This window comes from Oncorhynchus nerka, unplaced genomic scaffold (assembly GCF_034236695.1).
Source record: "Oncorhynchus nerka isolate Pitt River unplaced genomic scaffold, Oner_Uvic_2.0 unplaced_scaffold_838, whole genome shotgun sequence".
In the NCBI taxonomy this organism is placed as follows: domain Eukaryota; kingdom Metazoa; phylum Chordata; class Actinopteri; order Salmoniformes; family Salmonidae; genus Oncorhynchus; species Oncorhynchus nerka.
The window spans coordinates 177,317-200,896 of record NW_027040430.1 but is presented as its reverse complement, the minus strand read 5'-3'; the positions used below and the strand labels follow the sequence as shown (position 1 = coordinate 200,896).

The following is a 23,580-nucleotide window of genomic DNA, read 5'->3' as shown; positions in this document are numbered from 1 at the left end:
TTACAAACCAGACGACCAGGGGCCAACACTCAGACATCATTTACAAACCAGACGGCACCAGGGGCCAACACTCAGACATCATTTACAAACCAGGGGCCAACACTCAGACATCATTTACAAACCAGGGCACCAGGGGCCAACACTCAGACATCATTTACAAACCAGACGGCACCAGGGGCCAACACTCAGACATCATTTACAAACCAGACGGCACCAGGGGCCCACGCCAACACTCAGACATCATTTACAAACCAGACGTCACCAGGGGCCAACACTCAGACATCATTTACAAACCAGACGGCACCAGGGGCCAACACTCAGACATCATTTACAAACCAGACGGCACCAGGGGCCAACACTCAGACATCATTTACAAACCAGACGGCACCAGGGGCCAACACTCAGACATCATTTACAAACCAGACGGCACCAGGGGCCAACACTCAGACATCATTTACAAACCAGACGGCACCAGGGGCCAACACTCAGACATCATTTACAAACCAGACGGCACCAGGGGCCAACACTCAGACATCATTTACAAACCAGACGGCACCAGGGGCCAACACTCAGACATCATTTACAAACCAGACGGCACCAGGGGCCAACACTCAGACATCATTTACAAACCAGACGTCACCAGGGCCACGCCAACACTCAGACATCATTTACAAACCAGACGGCACCAGGGGCCAACACTCAGACATCATTTACAAACCAGACAACACTCATTTACAAACCAGACGGCACCAGGGGCCCACACTCAGACATCATTTACAAACCAGACGGCACCAGGGGCCAACACTCAGACATCATTTACAAACCAGACGGCACCAGGGGCCAACACTCAGACATCATTTACAAACCAGACGTCACCAGGGGCCCACGCCAACACTCAGACATCATTTACAAACCAGACGGCACCAGGGGCCAACACTCAGACATCATTTACAAACCAGACGTCACCAGGGGCCCACGCCAACACTCAGACATCATTTACAAACCAGACGTCACCAGGGGCCAACCAACACAGACATCATTTACAAACCAGACGGCACCAGGGCCAACACTCAGACATCATTTACAAACCAGACGGCACCAGGGGCCAACACTCAGACATCATTTACAAACCAGACGTCACCAGGGGCCAACACTCAGACATCATTTACAAACCAGACGGCACCAGGGGCCAACACTCAGACATCATTTACAAACCAGACGGCACCAGGGGCCAACACTCAGACATCATTTACAAACCAGACGGCACCAGGGGCCAACACTCAGACATCATTTACAAACCAGACGTCACCAGGGGCCAACACTCAGACATCATTTACAAACCAGACGGCACCAGGGGCCAACACTCAGACATCATTTACAAACCAGACGGCACCAGGGGCCCACGCCAACACTCAGACATCATTTACAAACCAGACGGCACCAGGGGCCAACACTCAGACATCATTTACAAACCAGACGTCACCAGGGGCCAACACTCAGACATCATTTACAAACCAGACGGCACCAGGGCCACGCCAACACTCAGACATCATTTACAAACCAGACGGCACCAGGGCCAACACTCAGACATCATTTACAAACCAGACGGCACCAGGGGCCCACGCCAACACTCAGACATCATTTACAAACCAGACGTCACCAGGGGCCACTCAGACATCATTTACAAACCAGACGGCACCAGGGGCCAACACTCAGACATCATTTACAAACCAGACGGCACCAGGGGCCAACACTCAGACATCATTTACAAACCAGACGGCACCAGGGGCCAACACTCAGACATCATTTACAAACCAGACGGCACCAGGGGCCAACACTCAGACATCATTTACAAACCAGACGGCACCAGGGGCCAACACTCAGACATCATTTACAAACCAGACGGCACCAGGGGCCAAACACTCAGACATCATTTACAAACCAGACGGCACCAGGGCCAACACTCAGACATCATTTACAAACCAGACGGCACCAGGGGCCAACACTCAGACATCATTTACAAACCAGACGGCACCAGGGGCCAACACTCAGACATCATTTACAAACCAGACGGCACCAGGGGCCACGCCAACACTCAGACATCATTTACAAACCAGACGGCACCAGGGGCCAACACTCAGACATCATTTACAAACCAGACGGCACCAGGGGCCAACACTCAGACATCATTTACAAACCAGACGTCACCAGGGGCCAACACTCAGACATCATTTACAAACCAGACGGCACCAGGGGCCAACACTCAGACATCATTTACAAACCAGACGGCACCAGGGGCCAACACTCAGACATCATTTACAAACCAGACGGCACCAGGGGCCAACACTCAGACATCATTTACAAACCAGACGTCACCAGGGGCCCACGCCAGACATCATTTACAAACCAGACGGCACCAGGGCCAACACTCAGACATCATTTACAAACCAGACGGCACCAGGGGCCCACGCCAACACTCAGACATCATTTACAAACCAGATGGCACCAGGGGCCAACACTCAGACATCATTTACAAACCAGACGGCACCAGGGGCCAACACTCAGACATCATTTACAAACCAGACGGCACCAGGGGCCAACACTCAGACATCATTTACAAACCAGACGGCACCAGGGGCCAACACTCAGACATCATTTACAAACCAGACGGCACCAGGGGCCAAACACTCAGACATCATTTACAAACCAGACGGCACCAGGGGCCAACACTCAGACATCATTTACAAACCAGACGTCACCAGGGGCCAACACTCAGACATCATTTACAAACCAGACGGCACCAGGGCCAACACTCAGACATCATTTACAAACCAGACGGCACCAGGGGCCAACACTCAGACATCATTTACAAACCAGACGGCACCAGGGGCCAAGACATCATTTACAAACCAGACGACACCAGGGGCCAACACTCATCATTTACAAACCAGACGGCACCAGGGGCCCAACAACACTCAGACATCATTTACAAACCAGACGGCACCAGGGGCCAACACTCAGACATCATTTACAAACCAGACGGCACCAGGGGCCAACACTCAGACATCATTTACAAACCAGACGGCACCAGGGGCCAACACTCAGACATCATTTACAAACCAGACGGCACCAGGGGCCAACACTCAGACATCATTTACAAACCAGACGGCACCAGGGGCCAACACTCAGACATCATTTACAAACCAGATGGCACCAGGGGCCCACGCCAACACTCAGACATCATTTACAAACCAGACGTCACCAGGGGCCAACACACTCAGACATCATTTACAAACCAGACGGCACCAGGGGCCAACACTCAGACATCATTTACAAACCAGACGGCACCAGGGGCCCACGCCAACACTCAGACATCATTTACAAACCAGACGTCACCAGGGGCCAACACTCAGACATCATTTACAAACCAGACGGCACCAGGGGCCAACACTCAGACATCATTTACAAACCAGACCAGGGGCCAACACTCAGACATCATTTACAAACCAGACGGCACCAGGGGCCAACACTCAGACATCATTTACAAACCAGACGGCACCAGGGGCCAACACTCAGACATCATTTACAAACCAGACGGCACCAGGGGCCCACGCCAACACTCAGACATCATTTACAAACCAGACGGCACCAGGGGCCAACACTCAGACATCATTTACAAACCAGACGGCACCAGGGGCCAAACACTCAGACATCATTTACAAACCAGACGGCACCAGGGGCCAACACTCAGACATCATTTACAAACCAGACGGCACCAGGGGCCAACACTCAGACATCATTTACAAACCAGACGGCACCAGGGGCCACAACACTCAGACATCATTTACAAACCAGACGGCACCAGGGGCCAACACTCAGACATCATTTACAAACCAGACGTCACCAGGGGCCAACACTCAGACATCATTTACAAACCAGACGGCACCAGGGGCCAACACTCAGACATCATTTACAAACCAGACGGCACCAGGGGCCAACACTCAGACATCATTTACAAACCAGACGGCACCAGGGGCCAACACTCAGACATCATTTACAAACCAGACGGCACCAGGGGCCAACACTCAGACATCATTTACAAACCAGACGGCACCAGGGGCCAACACTCAGACATCATTTACAAACCAGACGGCACCAGGGGCCAACACTCAGACATCATTTACAAACCAGACGGCACCAGGGGCCAACACTCAGACATCATTTACAAACCAGACGGCACCAGGGGCCAACACTCAGACATCATTTACAAACCAGACGTCACCAGGGGCCAACACTCAGACATCATTTACAAACCAGACGGCACCAGGGGCCAACACTCAGACATCATTTACAAACCAGACGGCACCAGGGGCCAACACTCAGACATCATTTACAAACCAGACGGCACCAGGGGCCAACACTCAGACATCATTTACAAACCAGACGGCACCAGGGGCCAACACTCAGACATCATTTACAAAACCAGACAGACATCATTCATTTACAAACCAGACGGCACCAGGGGCCAACACTCAGACATCATTTACAAACCAGACGGCACCAGGGGCCAACACTCAGACATCATTTACAAACCAGACGGCACCAGGGGCCAACACTCAGACATCATTTACAAACCAGACGGCACCAGGGGCCCACACTCAGACATCATTTATAAACCAGACGGCACCAGGGGCCAACACTCAGACATCATTTACAAACCAGACGTCACCAGGGGCCAGAACACTCAGACATCATTTACAAACCAGACGGCACCAGGGGCCAACACTCAGACATCATTTACAAACCAGACGGCACCAGGGGCCAACACTCAGACATCATTTACAAACCAGACGTCACCAGGGGCCAACACTCAGACATCATTTACAAACCAGACGGCACCAGGGCCCACGCCAACACTCAGACATCATTTACAAACCAGACGGCACCAGGGGCCAACACTCAGACATCATTTACAAACCAGACGGCACCAGGGGCCAACACTCAGACATCATTTACAAACCAGACGTCACCAGGGGCCAACACTCAGACATCATTTACAAACCAGACGGCACCAGGGGCCCACGCCAACACTCAGACATCATTTACAAACCAGACGGCACCAGGGGCCCACGCCAACACTCAGACATCATTTACAAACCAGACGGCACCAGGGGCCAACACTCAGACATCATTTACAAACCAGACGGCACCAGGGGCCAACACTCAGACATCATTTACAAACCAGACGGCACCAGGGGCCAACACTCAGACATCATTTACAAACCAGACGGCACCAGGGGCCAACACTCAGACATCATTTACAAACCAGACGTCACCAGGGGCCAACACTCAGACATCATTTACAAACCAGACGGCACCAGGGGCCAACACTCAGACATCATTTACAAACCAGACGGCACCAGGGGCCAACACTCAGACATCATTTACAAACCAGACGTCACCAGGGGCCAACACTCAGACATCATTTACAAAACCAGACGGCACCAGGGGCCACGCCAACACTCAGACATCATTTACAAACCAGACGGCACCAGGGGCCAACACTCAGACATCATTTACAAACCAGACGGCACCAGGGGCCAACACTCAGACATCATTTACAAACCAGACGGCACCAGGGGCCAACACTCAGACATCATTTACAAACCAGACGTCACCAGGGGCCAACACTCAGACATCATTTACAAACCAGACGGCACCAGGGGCCAACACTCAGACATCATTTACAAACCAGACGGCACCAGGGGCCAACACTCAGACATCATTTACAAACCAGACGGCACCAGGGGCCAACACTCAGACATCATTTACAAACCAGACGGCACCAGGGGCCAACACACAGACATCATTTACAAACCAGACGGCACCAGGGCCAACACACTCAGACATCATTTACAAACCAGACGGCACCAGGGCCCACGCCAACACTCAGACATCATTTACAAACCAGACGTCACCAGGGGCCAACACTCAGACATCATTTACAAACCAGACGGCACCAGGGGCCAACACTCAGACATCATTTACAAACCAGACGGCACCAGGGGCCAAACACTCAGACATCATTTACAAACCAGACGGCACCAGGGCCCACGCCAACACTCAGACATCATTTACAAACCAGACGGCACCAGGGGCCAACACTCAGACATCATTTACAAACCAGACGTCACCAGGGGCCAACACTCAGACATCATTTACAAACCAGACGTCACCAGGGGCCAACACTCAGACATCATTTACAAACCAGACGGCACCAGGGCCAACACTCAGACATCATTTACAAACCAGACGGGGGCCAACACTCAGACATCATTTACAAACCAGACGGCACCAGGGGCCCACGCCAACACTCAGACATCATTTACAAACCAGACGTCACCAGGGGCCAACACTCAGACATCATTTACAAACCAGACGGCACCAGGGGCCAACACTCAGACATCATTTACAAACCAGACGGCACCAGGGCCCACGCCAACACTCAGACATCATTTACAAACCAGACGTCACCAGGGGCCCAAACACTCAGACATCATTTACAAACCAGACGGCACCAGGGGCCAACACTCAGACATCATTTACAAACCAGACGGCACCAGGGGCCAACACTCAGACATCATTTACAAACCAGACGGCACCAGGGGCCAACACTCAGACATCATTTACAAACCAGACGGCACCAGGGGCCAACACTCAGACATCATTTACAAACCAGACGTCACCAGGGGCCAACACTCAGACATCATTTACAAACCAGACGGCACCAGGGCCAACACTCAGACATCATTTACAAACCAGACGGCACCAGGGGCCACGCCACACTCAGACATCATTTACAAACTCGGCAGACATCATTTACAAACCAGACGGCACCAGGGGCCCACGCCAACACTCAGACATCATTTACAAACCAGACGGCACCAGGGGCCCACGCCAACACTCAGACATCATTTACAAACCAGACGGCACCAGGGGCCAACACTCAGACATCATTTACAAACCAGACGGCACCAGGGGCCAACACTCAGACATCATTTACAAACCAGACGGCACCAGGGGCCAACACTCAGACATCATTTACAAACCAGACGGCACCAGGGGCCAACACTCAGACATCATTTACAAACCAGACGGCACCAGGGGCCAACACTCAGACATCATTTACAAACCAGACGGCACCAGGGGCCAACACTCAGACATCATTTATAAACCAGACGGCACCAGGGGCCAACACTCAGACATCATTTACAAACCAGACGGCACCAGGGGCCAACACTCAGACATCATTTACAAACCAGACGGCACCAGGGGCCACTCAGACATCATTTACAAACCAGACATCATTTACAAACCAGACGGCACCAGGGGCCAACACTCAGACATCATTTACAAACCAGACGGCACCAGGGGCCAACACTCAGACATCATTTACAAACCAGACGGCACCAGGGGCCAACACTCAGACATCATTTATAAACCAGACGGCACCAGGGGCCAACACTCAGACATCATTTACAAACCAGACGGCACCAGGGGCCAACACTCAGACATCATTTACAAACCAGACGTCACCAGGGACATCATTTACAAACCAGACGGCACCAGGGGCCCACGCCAACACTCAGACATCATTTACAAACCAGACGGCACCAGGGGCCCACACCAACACTCAGACATCATTTACAAACCAGACGTCACCAGGGGCCAACACTCAGACATCATTTACAAACCAGACGGCACCAGGGGCCCACGCCAACACTCAGACATCATTTACAAACCAGACGTCACCAGGGGCCAACACTCAGACATCATTTACAAACCAGACGGCACCAGGGGCCAACACTCAGACATCATTTACAAACCAGACGTCACCAGGAGCCCACGCCAACACTCAGACATCATTTACAAACCAGACGTCACCAGGGGCCCACGCCAACACTCAGACATCATTTACAAACCAGACGACACCAGGGGCTAACACTCAGACATCATTTACAAACCAGACGTCACCAGGAGCCCACGCCAACACTCAGACATCATTTACAAACCAGACGTCACCAGGAGCCAACACTCAGACATCATTTACAAACCAGACGGCACCAGGGGCCAACACTCAGACATCATTTACAAACCAGACGTCACCAGGGGCCAACAATCAGACATCATTTACAAACCAGACGGCACCAGGGGCCCACGCCAACACTCAGACATCATTTACAAACCAGACGGCACCAGGGGCCAACACTCAGACATCATTTACAAACCAGACGTCACCAGGGGCCAACACTCAGACATCATTTACAAACCAGACGGCACCAGGGGCCCACGCCAACACTCAGACATCATTTACAAACCAGACGGCACCAGGGGCCCACGCCAACACTCAGACATCATTTACAAACCAGACGTCACCAGGGGCCAACACTCAGACATCATTTACAAACCAGACGTCACCAGGGGCCCACGCCAACACTCAGACATCATTTACAAACCAGACGTCACCAGGGGCCAACACTCAGACATCATTTACAAACCAGACGGCACCAGGGGCCAACACTCAGACATCATTTACAAACCAGACGTCACCAGGGGCCAACACTCAGACATCATTTACAAACCAGACGGCACCAGGGGCCCACGCCAACACTCAGACATCATTTACAAACCAGACGGCACCAGGGGCCAACACTCAGACATCATTTACAAACCAGACGTCACCAGGGGCCAACACTCAGACATCATTTACAAACCAGACGACACCAGGGGCCCACGCCAACACTCAGACATCATTTACAAACCAGACGGCACCAGGGGCCCACGCTCAGACATCATTTACAAACCAGACGGCACCAGGGGCCAACACTCAGACATCATTTACAAACCAGACGGCACCAGGGGCCAACACTCAGACATCATTTACAAACCAGACGGCACCAGGGGCCAACACTCAGACATCATTTACAAACCAGACGGCACCAGGGGCCAACACTCAGACATCATTTACAAACCAGACGGCACCAGGGGCCAACACTCAGACATCATTTACCAGACTCAGACATCATTTACAAACCAGACGGCACCAGGGGCCAACACTCAGACATCATTTACAAACCAGACGGCACCAGGGGCCAACACTCAGACATCATTTACAAACCAGACGGCACCAGGGGCCAACACTCAGACATCATTTACAAACCAGACGGCACCAGGGGCCAACACTCAGACATCATTTACAAACCAGACGGCACCAGGGGCCCACACTCAGACATCATTTATAAACCAGACGGCACCAGGGGCCAACACTCAGACATCATTTACAAACCAGACGGCACCAGGGGCCAACACTCAGACATCATTTATAAACCAGACGGCACCAGGGGCCAACACTCAGACATCATTTACAAACCAGACGGCACCAGGGGCCAACACTCAGACATCATTTACAAACCAGACGTCACCAGGAGCCCACGCCAACACTCAGACATCATTTACAAACCAGACGGCACCAGGGGCCCACGCCAACACTCAGACATCATTTACAAACCAGACGGCACCAGGGGCCCACGCCAACACTCAGACATCATTTACAAACCAGACGTCACCAGGGGCCAACACTCAGACATCATTTACAAACCAGACGGCACCAGGGGCCCACGCCAACACTCAGACATCATTTACAAACCAGACGTCACCAGGGGCCAACACTCAGACATCATTTACAAACCAGACGGCACCAGGGGCCAACACTCAGACATCATTTACAAACCAGACGTCACCAGGGCCCACGCCAACACTCAGACATCATTTACAAACCAGACGTCACCAGGGGCCCACGCCAACACTCAGACATCATTTACAAACCAGACGGCACCAGGGGCCAACACTCAGACATCATTTACAAACCAGACGTCACCAGGGGCCCACGCCAACACTCAGACATCATTTACAAACCAGACGTCACCAGGAGCCAACACTCAGACATCATTTACAAACCAGACGGCACCAGGGGCCAACACTCAGACATCATTTACAAACCAGACGTCACCAGGGGCCAACAATCAGACATCATTTACAAACCAGACGGCACCAGGGGCCCACGCCAACACTCAGACATCATTTACAAACCAGACGGCACCAGGGGCCAACACTCAGACATCATTTACAAACCAGACGGCACCAGGGGCCAACACTCAGACATCATTTACAAACCAGACGTCACCAGGGGCCCACGCCAACACTCAGACATCATTTACAAACCAGACGGCACCAGGGGCCAACACTCAGACATCATTTACAAACCAGACGGCACCAGGGGCCAACACTCAGACATCATTTACAAACCAGACGTCACCAGGAGCCAACACTCAGACATCATTTACAAACCAGACGTCACCAGGGCCAACACTCAGACATCATTTACAAACCAGACGGCACCAGGGGCCAACACTCAGACATCATTTACAAACCAGACGTCACCAGGGGCCAACACTCAGACATCATTTACAAACCAGACGGCACCAGGGGCCAACACTCAGACATCATTTACAAACCAGACGTCACCAGGGGCCAACACTCAGACATCATTTACAAACCAGACGTCACCAGGGCCCACGCCAACACTCAGACATCATTTACAAACCAGACGTCACCAGGGGCCAACACTCAGACATCATTTACAAACCAGACGGCACCAGGGGCCAACACTCAGACATCATTTACAAACCAGACGGCACCAGGGGCCCACGCCAACACTCAGACATCATTTACAAACCAGACGGCACCAGGGCCAACACTCAGACATCATTTACAAACCAGACGGCACCAGGGGCCAACACTCAGACATCATTTACAAACCAGACGGCACCAGGGGCCAACACTCAGACATCATTTACAAACCAGACGGCACCAGGGGCCAACACTCAGACATCATTTACAAACCAGACGGCACCAGGGGCCAACACTCAGACATCATTTACAAACCAGACGGCACCAGGGGCCCACGCCAACACTCAGACATCATTTACAAACCAGACGGCACCAGGGGCCCACGCCAACACTCAGACATCATTTACAAACCAGACGGCACCAGGGGCCAACACTCAGACATCATTTACAAACCAGACGGCACCAGGGGCCAACACTCAGACATCATTTACAAACCAGACGGCACCAGGGGCCCACGCCAACACTCAGACATCATTTACAAACCAGACGGCACCAGGGACATCATTTACAAACCAGACGTCACCAGGGGCCCACGCCAACACTCAGACATCATTTACAAACCAGACGGCACCAGGGGCCAACACTCAGACATCATTTACAAACCAGACGGCACCAGGGGCCAACACTCAGACATCATTTACAAACCAGACGTCACCAGGGCCCACGCCAACACTCAGACATCATTTACAAACCAGACGTCACCAGGGGCCCACGCCAACACTCAGACATCATTTACAAACCAGACGTCACCAGGGGCCAACACTCAGACATCATTTACAAACCAGACGTCACCAGGGGCCCACGCCAACACTCAGACATCATTTACAAACCAGACGTCACCAGGAGCCAACACTCAGACATCATTTACAAACCAGACGGCACCAGGGGCCAACACTCAGACATCATTTACAAACCAGACGGCACCAGGGGCCAACAATCAGACATCATTTACAAACCAGACGGCACCAGGGCCAACACTCAGACATCATTTACAAACCAGACGGCACCAGGGGCCAACACTCAGACATCATTTACAAACCAGACGGCACCAGGGGCCCACGCCAACACTCAGACATCATTTACAAACCAGACGTCACCAGGGGCCCACGCCAACACTCAGACATCATTTACAAACCAGACGGCACCAGGGGCCAACACTCAGACATCATTTACAAACCAGACGGCACCAGGGGCCAACACTCAGACATCATTTACAAACCAGACGGCACCAGGGGCCAACACTCAGACATCATTTACAAACCAGACGACACCAGGGGCCCACGCCAACACTCAGACATCATTTACAAACCAGATGGCACCAGGGGCCCACGCCAACACTCAGACATCATTTACAAACCAGACGGCACCAGGGGCCAACACTCAGACATCATTTACAAACCAGACGGCACCAGGGGCCAACACTCAGACATCATTTACAAACCAGACGGCACCAGGGGCCAACACTCAGACATCATTTACAAACCAGACGGCACCAGGGGCCCACGCCAACACTCAGACATCATTTACAAACCAGACGTCACCAGGGGCCAACACTCAGACATCATTTACAAACCAGACGGCACCAGGGGCCAACACTCAGACATCATTTACAAACCAGACGGCACCAGGGGCCCACGCCAACACTCAGACATCATTTACAAACCAGACGGCACCAGGGGCCAACACTCAGACATCATTTACAAACCAGACGGCACCAGGGGCCAAACACTCAGACATCATTTACAAACCAGACGTCACCAGGGGCCAACACTCAGACATCATTTACAAACCAGACGGCACCAGGGGCCCACGCCAACACTCAGACATCATTTACAAACCAGACGGCACCAGGAGCCAACACTCAGACATCATTTACAAACCAGACGTCACCAGGGGCCAACACTCAGACATCATTTACAAACCAGACGGCACCAGGGGCCAACACTCAGACATCATTTACAAACCAGACGTCACCAGGGGCCAACACTCAGACATCATTTACAAACCAGATGGCACCAGGGGCCAACACTCAGACATCATTTACAAACCAGATGGCACCAGGGGCCCACGCCAACACTCAGACATCATTTACAAACCAGACGTCACCAGGGCCCAAACACTCAGACATCATTTACAAACCAGACGGCACCAGGGGCCAACACTCAGACATCATTTACAAACCAGACGGCACCAGGGCCCACGCAACACTCAGACATCATTTACAAACCAGACGGCACCAGGGGCCAACACTCAGACATCATTTACAAACCAGACGGCACCAGGGGCCAACACTCAGACATCATTTACAAACCAGACGGCACCAGGGCCCACGCCAACACTCAGACATCATTTACAAACCAGACGGCACCAGGGGCCAAACACTCAGACATCATTTACAAACCAGACGGCACCAGGGGCCAACACTCAGACATCATTTACAAACCAGACGGCACCAGGAGCCCACACTCAGACATCATTTACAAACCAGACGGCACCAGGGGCCAACACTCAGACATCATTTACAAACCAGACGGCACCAGGGGCCCACGCCAACACTCAGACATCATTTACAAACCAGACGTCACCAGGGGCCAACACTCAGACATCATTTACAAACCAGACGGCACCAGGGGCCAACACTCAGACATCATTTACAAACCAGACGGCACCAGGGGCCACGCCAACACTCAGACATCATTTACAAACCAGACGGCACCAGGGGCCAACACTCAGACATCATTTACAAACCAGACGGCACCAGGGGCCAACACTCAGACATCATTTACAAACCAGACGTCACCAGGGGCCAACACTCAGACATCATTTACAAACCAGACGGCACCAGGGGCCAAACACTCAGACATCATTTACAAACCAGACGGCACCAGGGGCCAACACTCAGACATCATTTACAAACCAGACGGCACCAGGGGCCAACACTCAGACATCATTTACAAACCAGACGGCACCAGGGGCCAACACTCAGACATCATTTACAAACCAGACGTCACCAGGGGCCAACACTCAGACATCATTTACAAACCAGACGGCACCAGGGGCCAACACTCAGACATCATTTACAAACCAGACGGCACCAGGGGCCCACGCCAACACTCAGACATCATTTACAAACCAGACGTCACCAGGGGCCCACGCCAACACTCAGACATCATTTACAAACCAGACGGCACCAGGGGCCAACACTCAGACATCATTTACAAACCAGACGGCACCAGGGGCCAACACTCAGACATCATTTACAAACCAGACGTCACCAGGGGCCCACGCCAACACTCAGACATCATTTACAAACCAGACGGCACCAGGGGCCAACACTCAGACATCATTTACAAACCAGACGGCACCAGGGGCCCACGCCAACACTCAGACATCATTTACAAACCAGACGTCACCAGGGGCCAACACTCAGACATCATTTACAAACCAGACGGCACCAGGGGCCAAACACTCAGACATCATTTACAAACCAGACGGCACCAGGGGCCAACACTCAGACATCATTTACAAACCAGACGGCACCAGGGGCCAACACTCAGACATCATTTACAAACCAGACGGCACCAGGGGCCCACGCCAACACTCAGACATCATTTACAAACCAGACGGCACCAGGGGCCAACACTCAGACATCATTTACAAACCAGACGTCACCAGGGGCCAACACTCAGACATCATTTACAAACCAGACGACGCCAACACTCAGACATCATTTACAAACCAGACGGCACCAGGGCCCACGCCAACACTCAGACATCATTTACAAACCAGACGTCACCAGGGGCCAACACTCACTCAGACATCATTTACAAACCAGACGGCACCAGGGGCCAACACTCAGACATCATTTACAAACCAGACGTCACCAGGGGCCAACACTCAGACATCATTTACAAACCAGACGGCACCAGGGCCCACGCCAACACTCAGACATCATTTACAAACCAGACGTCACCAGGGCCCACGCCAACACTCAGACATCATTTACAAACCAGACGGCACCAGGGGCCAACACTCAGACATCATTTACAAACCAGACGGCACCAGGGGCCAACACTCAGACATCATTTACAAACCAGACGCACCAGGGGCCAACACTCAGACATCATTTACAAACCAGACGGCACCAGGGGCCCACGCCAACACTCAGACATCATTTACAAACCAGACGTCACCAGGGGCCAAACACTCAGACATCATTTACAAACCAGACGGCACCAGGGGCCAACACTCAGACATCATTTACAAACCAGACGGCACCAGGGGCCAACACTCAGACATCATTTACAAACCAGACGTCACCAGGGGCCAACATCAGACATCATTTACAAACCAGACGGCACCAGGGGCCAACACTCAGACATCATTTACAAACCAGACGGCACCAGGGGCCAACACTCAGACATCATTTACAAACCAGACGTCACCAGGAGCCAACACTCAGACATCATTTACAAACCAGACGGCACCAGGGGCCCACGCCAACACTCAGACATCATTTACAAACCAGACGGCACCAGGGGCCCACGCCAACACTCAGACATCATTTACAAACCAGACGGCACCAGGGGCCAACACTCAGACATCATTTACAAACCAGACGTCACCAGGGGCCAACACTCAGACATCATTTACAAACCAGACGGCACCAGGGGCCAACACTCAGACATCATTTACAAACCAGACGGCACCAGGAGCCCACGCCAACACTCAGACATCATTTACAAACCAGACGGCACCAGGGGCCCACGCCAACACTCAGACATCATTTACAAACCAGACGGCACCAGGGGCCAACACTCAGACATCATTTACAAACCAGACGGCACCAGGGGCCAACACTCAGACATCATTTACAAACCAGACGGCACCAGGGGCCAACACTCAGACATCATTTACAAACCAGACGGCACCAGGGGCCAACACTCAGACATCATTTACAAACCAGACGGCACCAGGGGCCAACACTCAGACATCATTTACAAACCAGACGTCACCAGGGGCCAACACTCAGACATCATTTACAAACCAGACGGCACCAGGGGCCCACGCCAACACTCAGACATCATTTACAAACCAGACGGCACCAGGGGCCCACGCCAACACTCAGACATCATTTACAAACCAGACGTCACCAGGGGCCCACGCCAACACTCAGACATCATTTACAAACCAGACGGCACCAGGGGCCAACACTCAGACATCATTTACAAACCAGACGGCACCAGGGGCCAACACTCAGACATCATTTACAAACCAGACGGCACCAGGGGCCCACACCAACACTCAGACATCATTTACAAACCAGACGTCACCAGGGGCCCACGCCAACACTCAGACATCATTTACAAACCAGACGGCACCAGGGGCCAACACTCAGACATCATTTACAAACCAGACGGCACCAGGGGCCAACACTCAGACATCATTTACAAACCAGACGGCACCAGGGGCCAACACTCAGACATCATTTACAAACCAGACGGCACCAGGGGCCAACACTCAGACATCATTTACAAACCAGACGTCACCAGGGGCCCACGCCAACACTCAGACATCATTTACAAACCAGACGGCACCAGGGGCCAACACTCAGACATCATTTACAAACCAGACGTCACCAGGAGCCAACACTCAGACATCATTTACAAACCAGACGGCACCAGGGGCCCACGCCAACACTCAGACATCATTTACAAACCAGACGGCACCAGGAGCCCACGCCAACACTCAGACATCATTTACAAACCAGACGTCACCAGGGGCCAACACTCAGACATCATTTACAAACCAGACGGCACCAGGGGCCAACACTCAGGCATCATTTACAAACCAGATGGCACCAGGGGCCCACGCCAACACTCAGACATCATTTACAAACCAGACGTCACCAGGGGCCCACGCCAACACTCAGACATCATTTACAAACCAGACGTCACCAGGGGCCAACACTCAGACATCATTTACAAACCAGATGGCACCAGGGGCCAACACTCAGACATCATTTACAAACCAGACGGCACCAGGGGCCCACGCCAACACTCAGACATCATTTACAAACCAGACGTCACCAGGGGCCCACGCCAACACTCAGACATCATTTACAAACCAGACGGCACCAGGGGCCAACACTCAGACATCAGTTACAAACCAGACGGCACCAGGGGCCAACACTCAGACATCATTTACAAACCAGACGTCACCAGGGGCCAACACTCAGACATCATTTACAAACCAGACGGCACCAGGGGCCAACACTCAGACATCATTTACAAACCAGACGGCACCAGGGGCCCACGCCAACACTCAGACATCATTTACAAACCAGACGGCACCAGGGGCCAACACTCAGACATCATTTACAAACCAGACGTCACCAGGGGCCCACGCCAACACTCAGACATCATTTACAAACCAGACGTCACCAGGGGCTAACACTCAGACATCATTTACAAACCAGATGGCACCAGGGGCTGTTCTCTGTTTAGTGAGTCCTCCAGATCAGATGCAGTAGGGATGACCAGGGATGTTCTCTGTTTAGTGAGTCCTCCAGATCAGAGGCAGTAGGGATGAACAGGGATGTTCTCTGTTTAGTGAGTCCTCCAGATCAGAGGCAGTAGGGATGTTCTCTGTTTAGTGAGTCCTCCAGATCAGAGGCAGTAGGGATGACCAGGGATGTTCTCTGTTTAATGAGTCCTCCAGATCAGAGGCAGTAGGGATGACCAGGGATGTTCTCTGTTTAGTGAGTCCTCCAGATCAGAGGCAGTAGGGATGACCAGGGATGTTCTCTGTCTCTCCAGGGATGTTCTCTGGAAGTACTCCCCCCCAGAGGGTCAGTACTTCAACATGTCTCTAACCCCCCCCAGAGGGTCAGTACTTCAACATGTCTCTAACCCCCCCCAGAGGGTCAGTACTTCAACATGTCTCTAACCCCCCCAGGGGGCCAGTACTTCAGTGAGGACCAGATGAGAAGCAGGGAGCCCCTACTGTATGAGCAATACATCGGCCAATACCTGACTGAGGAGGAGCTGCTACATCGCTCCCTCGAGGCCATGCAGGGAGGAGCAGGGGAGGAGCGGGGGCCGGGGGGAGCAGAGGGGGGGCTGGCCCACCTCCTCCTCACCTCCTACCAGGAGAGACTGATCCAGAACCGGCTGCAGGAGGAGCAGGACAGGGAGGAGAACGCACTGGAGGGGGAGGAGGGTAAGACACAGCATCACCAGACGTGTGTTCCACAAGGGAAATAGTTTGCCAACATTCACTACAGTTGAGGAGGTAGTCTGTACGATGTGGCCGTGTAGTTAGAATAGCAACGTAATGTAATGTGGCCATGTAGTTAGAATAGCAACGTAATGTAATGTGGCCAGTTAGAATGTAATGTTGTGGCCATGTAGTTAGAATAGCAACGTTAGAATAATGTAATGTGGCCAATGTGGCCATGTAGTTAGAATAGCAACGTAATGTAATAGTAATGTAATGTGGCCATGTAGTTAGAATAGCAACGTAATGTAATGTGGCCATGTAGTTAGAATAGCAACGTAATGTAATGTGGCCATGTAGTTAGAATAGCAACGTAATGTAATGTGGCCATGTAGTTAGAATAGCAACGTAATGTAATGTGGCCATGTAGTTAGAATAGCAACGTAATGTAATGTGGCCATGTAGTTAGAATAGCAACGTAATGTAATGTGAATAGCCATGTAGTTAGAATAGCAACGTGTAATGTGGCCATGTAGTTAGAATAGGTAATGTGGCCATGTAGTTAGAATAGCAACGTAATGTAATGTGGCCATGTAGTTAGAATAATAACGCAATGTAGGAATAGCAACGTATAATGTGGCCATGTAGTTAGAATAGCAACGTAATGTAATGTGGCCATGTAGTTAGAATAGCAACGTAATGTAATGTGGCCATGTAGTTAGAATAGCAATGTAATGTAATGTGGCCATGTAGTTAGAATAGCAACGTAATGTAATGTTAGAATAGCCAATGTAGTTAGAATAGAATGTAGGCCATAATGTAATGTGGCCATGTAGTTAGAATAGCAACGTAATGTAATGTGGCCATGTAGTTAGAATAGCAACGTAATGTAATGTGGCCATGTAGTTAGAATAGCAACGTAATGTAATGTGGCCATGTAGTTAGAATAGCAACGTAGCCAACGTAATGTAATGTGGCCATGTAGTTAGAATAGCAACGTAATGTAATGTGGCCATGTAGTTAGAATAGTAATGTAATGTGTGTGGCATGTAGTTAGAATAGCAACGTAATGTAATGTGGCCATGTAGTTAGAATAGCAACGTAATGTAATGTGCCATGTAGTTAGAATAGCAACGTAATGTAATGTGGCCATGTAGTTAGAATAGTAATGTGGCCATGTAGTTAGAATAGCAACGTAATGTAATGTGGCCATGTAGTTAGAATAGCAACGTAATGTGGCCATGTAGTTAGAATAGCAACGTAATGTAATGTGGCCATGTAGTTAGAATAGCAACGTAATGTAATGTGGCCATGTAGTTAGAATAGCAACGTAATGTAATGTGGCCATGTAGTTAGAATAGCAACGTAATGTAATGTGGCCATGTAGTTAGAATAGCAACGTAATGTGGCCATGTAGTTAGAATAGCAACGTAATGTAATGTGGCCATGTAGTTAGAATAGCAACGTAATGTGGCCATGTGTTAGAATAGCCATGTAATGTTAGAAGAATAGCAACGTAATGTAATGTGGCCATGTAGTTAGAATAGCAACGTAATGTAATGTGGCCATGTAGTTAGAATAGCAACGTAATGTAATGTGGCCATGTAGTTAGAATAGCAACGTAATGTAATGTGGCCATGTAGTTAGAATAGCAACGTAATGTAATGTGGCCATGTAGTTAGAATAGCAACGTAATGTAATGTGGCCATGTAGTTAGAATAGCAACGTAATGTAATGTGTTAGAATAGCCATGTAGTTAGAATAGCAACGTAATGTAATGTGGCCATGTAGTTAGAATAGCAACGTAATGTAATGTGGCCATGTAGTTAGAATAGCAACGTAATGTAATGTGGCCATGTAGTTAGAATAGCAACGTAATGTAATGTGGCCATGTAGTTAGAATAGCAACGTAATGTGGCATGGTAATGTAATGTGCTAATGTGGCCATGTAGTTAGAATAGCAACTCCATGTAGTTAGAATAGCAACGTCTCTGTGTGTCTCATGGTACTGTGTTGACCTCTTCAGATCACGTCTCTGTGTCTCATGGTACTGTGTTGTGGCCATGTAGTCTTAGTCAGAATAGTCGTCTGTGTCTCATGGTACTGTGTTGTGGCCTCTTCAGATCACGTCTCTGTGTCTCAATGGTACTGTGTTGACCTCTTCAGATAGCAACGTAATGTAATGTGGTCACGTCTCTCTGTGTCTCATGGTACTGTGTTGACCTCTTCAGATCACGTCTCTCTGTGTCTCATGGTACTGTGTTGACCTCTTCAGATCACGTCTTAGTGTCTCTCATGGTACTGTGTTGACCTCTTCAGATCACGTCTCTCTGTGTCTCATGGTACTGTGTTGACCTCTTCAGATCACGTCTCTCTGTGTCTCATGGTACTGTGTGTGTGTGTCTCATGGTACTGTGGTGTCCTCTTCAGATCACGTCTCTCTGTGTCTCATGGTACTGTGTTGACCTCTTCAGATCACGTCTCTCTGTGTCTCATGGTACTGTGTTGACCTCTTCAGATCACGTCTCTCTGTGTCTCATGGTACTGTGTTGACCTCTTCAGATCACGTCTCTGTGTGTCTCATGGTACTGTGTTGACCTCTTCAGATCACGTCTCTCTGTGTCTCATGGTACTGTGTTGACCTCTTCAGATCACGTCTCTCTGTGTGTCTCATGGTACTGTGTGTGTGTGTCTCATGGTACTGTGTTGACCTCTTCAGATCACGTCTCTCTGTGTGTCTCATGGTACTGTGTGTGTGTGTCTCATGGTACTGTGTGTGTGTGTCTCATGTTACTGTGTGTGTCTCACGGTACTGTGTGTGTGTGTGTCTCACGGTACTGTGTGTGTCTCACGGTACTGTGTTGTCTTCACGATCACGTCTGTGTGTCTCATGGTACTGTGTTGTGTCTTCAGATACGTCTCTGTGTGTCTCACGGTACTGTGTGTGTGTGTCTTCTCACGTCTGTGTGTGTCTCACGGTACTGTGTTGACCTCTTCAGATCACGTCTGTGTGTGTCTCATGGTACTGTGTTGACCTCTTCTCACGTCTGTGTGTGTCTCATGGTACTGTGTTGACCTCTTCAGATCACTGTGTGTGTGTGTGTCTCATGGTACTGTGTGTGTGTGTTCTCACGTCTCTCTGTGTCTCTGTGTGTGTCTCACTCTGTGTGTCTCATGGTACTGTGTGTGTCTTGTGTCACGGTACTGTGTCTGTCTGTCTCACGGTACTGTGTGTGTGTCTCACGGTACTGTGTCTGTCTCACGGTACTGTGTCTGTCTCAGATCACGTCTCTGTGTGTGTCTCATGGTACTGTGTTGACCTCTTCAGATCACGTCTCTGTGTGTCTCACGGTACTGTGTGTGTCCTCTTCAGATCACGTCTGTGTGTGTCTCATGGTACTGTGTGACCTCTTCAGATGTGTGTCTCATGGTACTGTGTTGTGTGTCTCTCTGTGTCTCATGGTACTGTGTGTGTGTGTCTCATGGTACTGTGTTGACCTCTTCAGATCACGGTGTCTCATGGTGTGTGTGTCTCACGGTACTGTGTGTGTGTCTTCTCACGTCTCTGTGTGTCTCACGGTACTGTGTGTGTGTGTCTCTCTGTGTGTGTGTGTGTCTCACGGTACTGTGTGTGTCTCACGGTACTGTGTGTGTGTGTGTGTCCTCACGTCTCTGTGTGTCTCACGGTACTGTGTTGACCTCTTCACGATCACTGTGTGTCTCATGTACTGTGTCTTCACGGTACTGTGTTGTGTGCTGTCTCACGGTACTGTGTGTGACCTCTTCAGATCACGTGTGTGTGTGTCTCATGGTACTGTGTGTGTGTGACGTCTTCACGATCACTGTGTGTGTGTGTGTCTCACGGTACTGTGTGTGTGTCCTCTTCAGATCACTGTGTGTGTCTCATGGTACTGTGTTGACCTCTTCACGATCACTGTGTGTCTCTGTGTGTGTCTCACGGTACTGTGTGTGTGTCTTCTCACGTCTCTCTGTGTCTCATGGTACTGTGTGTGTGTGTGGTGTCTCTTCGGATCACTGTGTGTGTCTCACGGTACTGTGTGTGTGTGTCTCACGGTACTGTGTGTCTTCAGATACTGTCTGTGTGTGTCTCACGGTACTGTGTTGACCTCTTCAGATCACGTCTGTGTGTGTCTCACGGTACTGTGTGTGTCTCTCACGATCACGTGTGTGTGTGTCTCATGGTACTGTGTGTGTCCTCTTCAGATCACGTCTCACGGTACTGTGTATGTCTGTCTCATGGTACTGTGTGTGTCTGTCTCACGGTACTGTGTGTGTCTTCTCACGTCTGTGTGTGTCTCATGGTACTGTGTGTGTGTCTTCAGATCACGTCTCTCTGTGTCTCACTGTGTGTGTGTGTGTCTCACGGTACTGTGTGTGTCTCACGGTACTGTGTGTGTCTCACGGTGTCTCTGTGGTGTCTTCACGTGTGTGTCTCACGGATACGTCTCTGTGTGTCTCACGGTACTGTGTTGTGATCACGTGTGTCTCATGGTACTGTGTGTGTGTCACGTCTCACGGTACTGTGTGTGTGTCTGTCTCTCTCTGTGTCTCACTGTGTGTGTCTCACGGTACTGTGTGTCTTCAGATCACGTCTCTCTGTGTCTCATGGTACTGTGTTGACCTCTTCAGATCACGTATTCTGTGTGTCTCATGGTACTGTGTTGTGTGTCACGTCTCTGTGTCTCATGGTACTGTGTGTCTTCAGTGTCTCTGTGTCTCATGGTACTGTGTGTGTGTCTCTCAGGTACTGTGTCTCTCTGTGTCTCACACGGTACTGTGTGGTACTGTCCTCTTCAGATCACGTCTCTCTGTTGTGTGTGTGTCTGTGTCACGGTACTGTGTGTGTGTCTCTCTGTGTCTCACGGTACTGTGTGTGTCTCACTCATGGTACTGTGTGTGTTCAGATCGTCTCACTGTGTCTCATGTACTGTGTGACCTCTTCAGATCACGTCTCTCTGTGTCTCACTGTGTACTGTGTGTGTCTCTCATGGTACTGTGTGTGTGTCTTCTCACGGTACTGTGTGTGTGGTCTCACTGTGTTGACTGTGTGTGTCTGTGTCTCATGGTACTGTGTGTGTCTGTCTCACTCTCTGTGTGTCTCTGTGTGTGTGTGTCTCACGGTACTGTGTGTGTGTGTCTCATGGTACTGTGTGTGTCCTCTTCAGTGTGTGTGTGTGTCTCACGGTACTGTGTGTGTGTGTCTCACGGTCTGTGTGTGTGTCATGTACTGTGTGTCCTCTTCACGGTACTGTGTGTGTGTGTGTCTCACGGTACTGTGTGTGTGTGTCTCACGGTACTGTGTGTGTGTGTCTCACGGTACTGTGTGTGTGTGTCTCACGGTACTGTGTGTGTGTGTCTCACGGTACTGTGTGTGTGTGTGTGTGTGTGTGTCTCACGGTACTGTGTGTGTGTGTCTCACGGTACTGTGTGTGTGTCTGTGTGTGTGTGTGTCTCACGGTACTGTGTGTGTGTGTCTCACGGTACTGTGTGTGTCTCACGGTACTCTGTGTGTGTCTCACGGTATTCTGTGTGTGTGTCTCACGGTACTGTGTGTGTCTCACGGTACTGTGTGTGTGTGTGTCTCACGGTACT

General features: G+C 50.8%; 1 protein-coding gene across 1 annotated transcript in view; it reads left to right on the top strand.

Moving 5' to 3' along the window:
* ccdc97 (coiled-coil domain containing 97) overlaps positions 1-23,580 on the top strand; it is a gene marked incomplete at its 5' end in the record, with an annotated part of 93,532 nt that overhangs the window by 38,568 nt on the left and 31,384 nt on the right. The window contains one exon of the mRNA XM_065016836.1: positions 17,707-17,970. Coding sequence (XP_064872908.1) covers positions 17,707-17,970 — 264 coding nt within the window. The remainder of the gene's footprint in view (positions 1-17,706; positions 17,971-23,580) is intronic.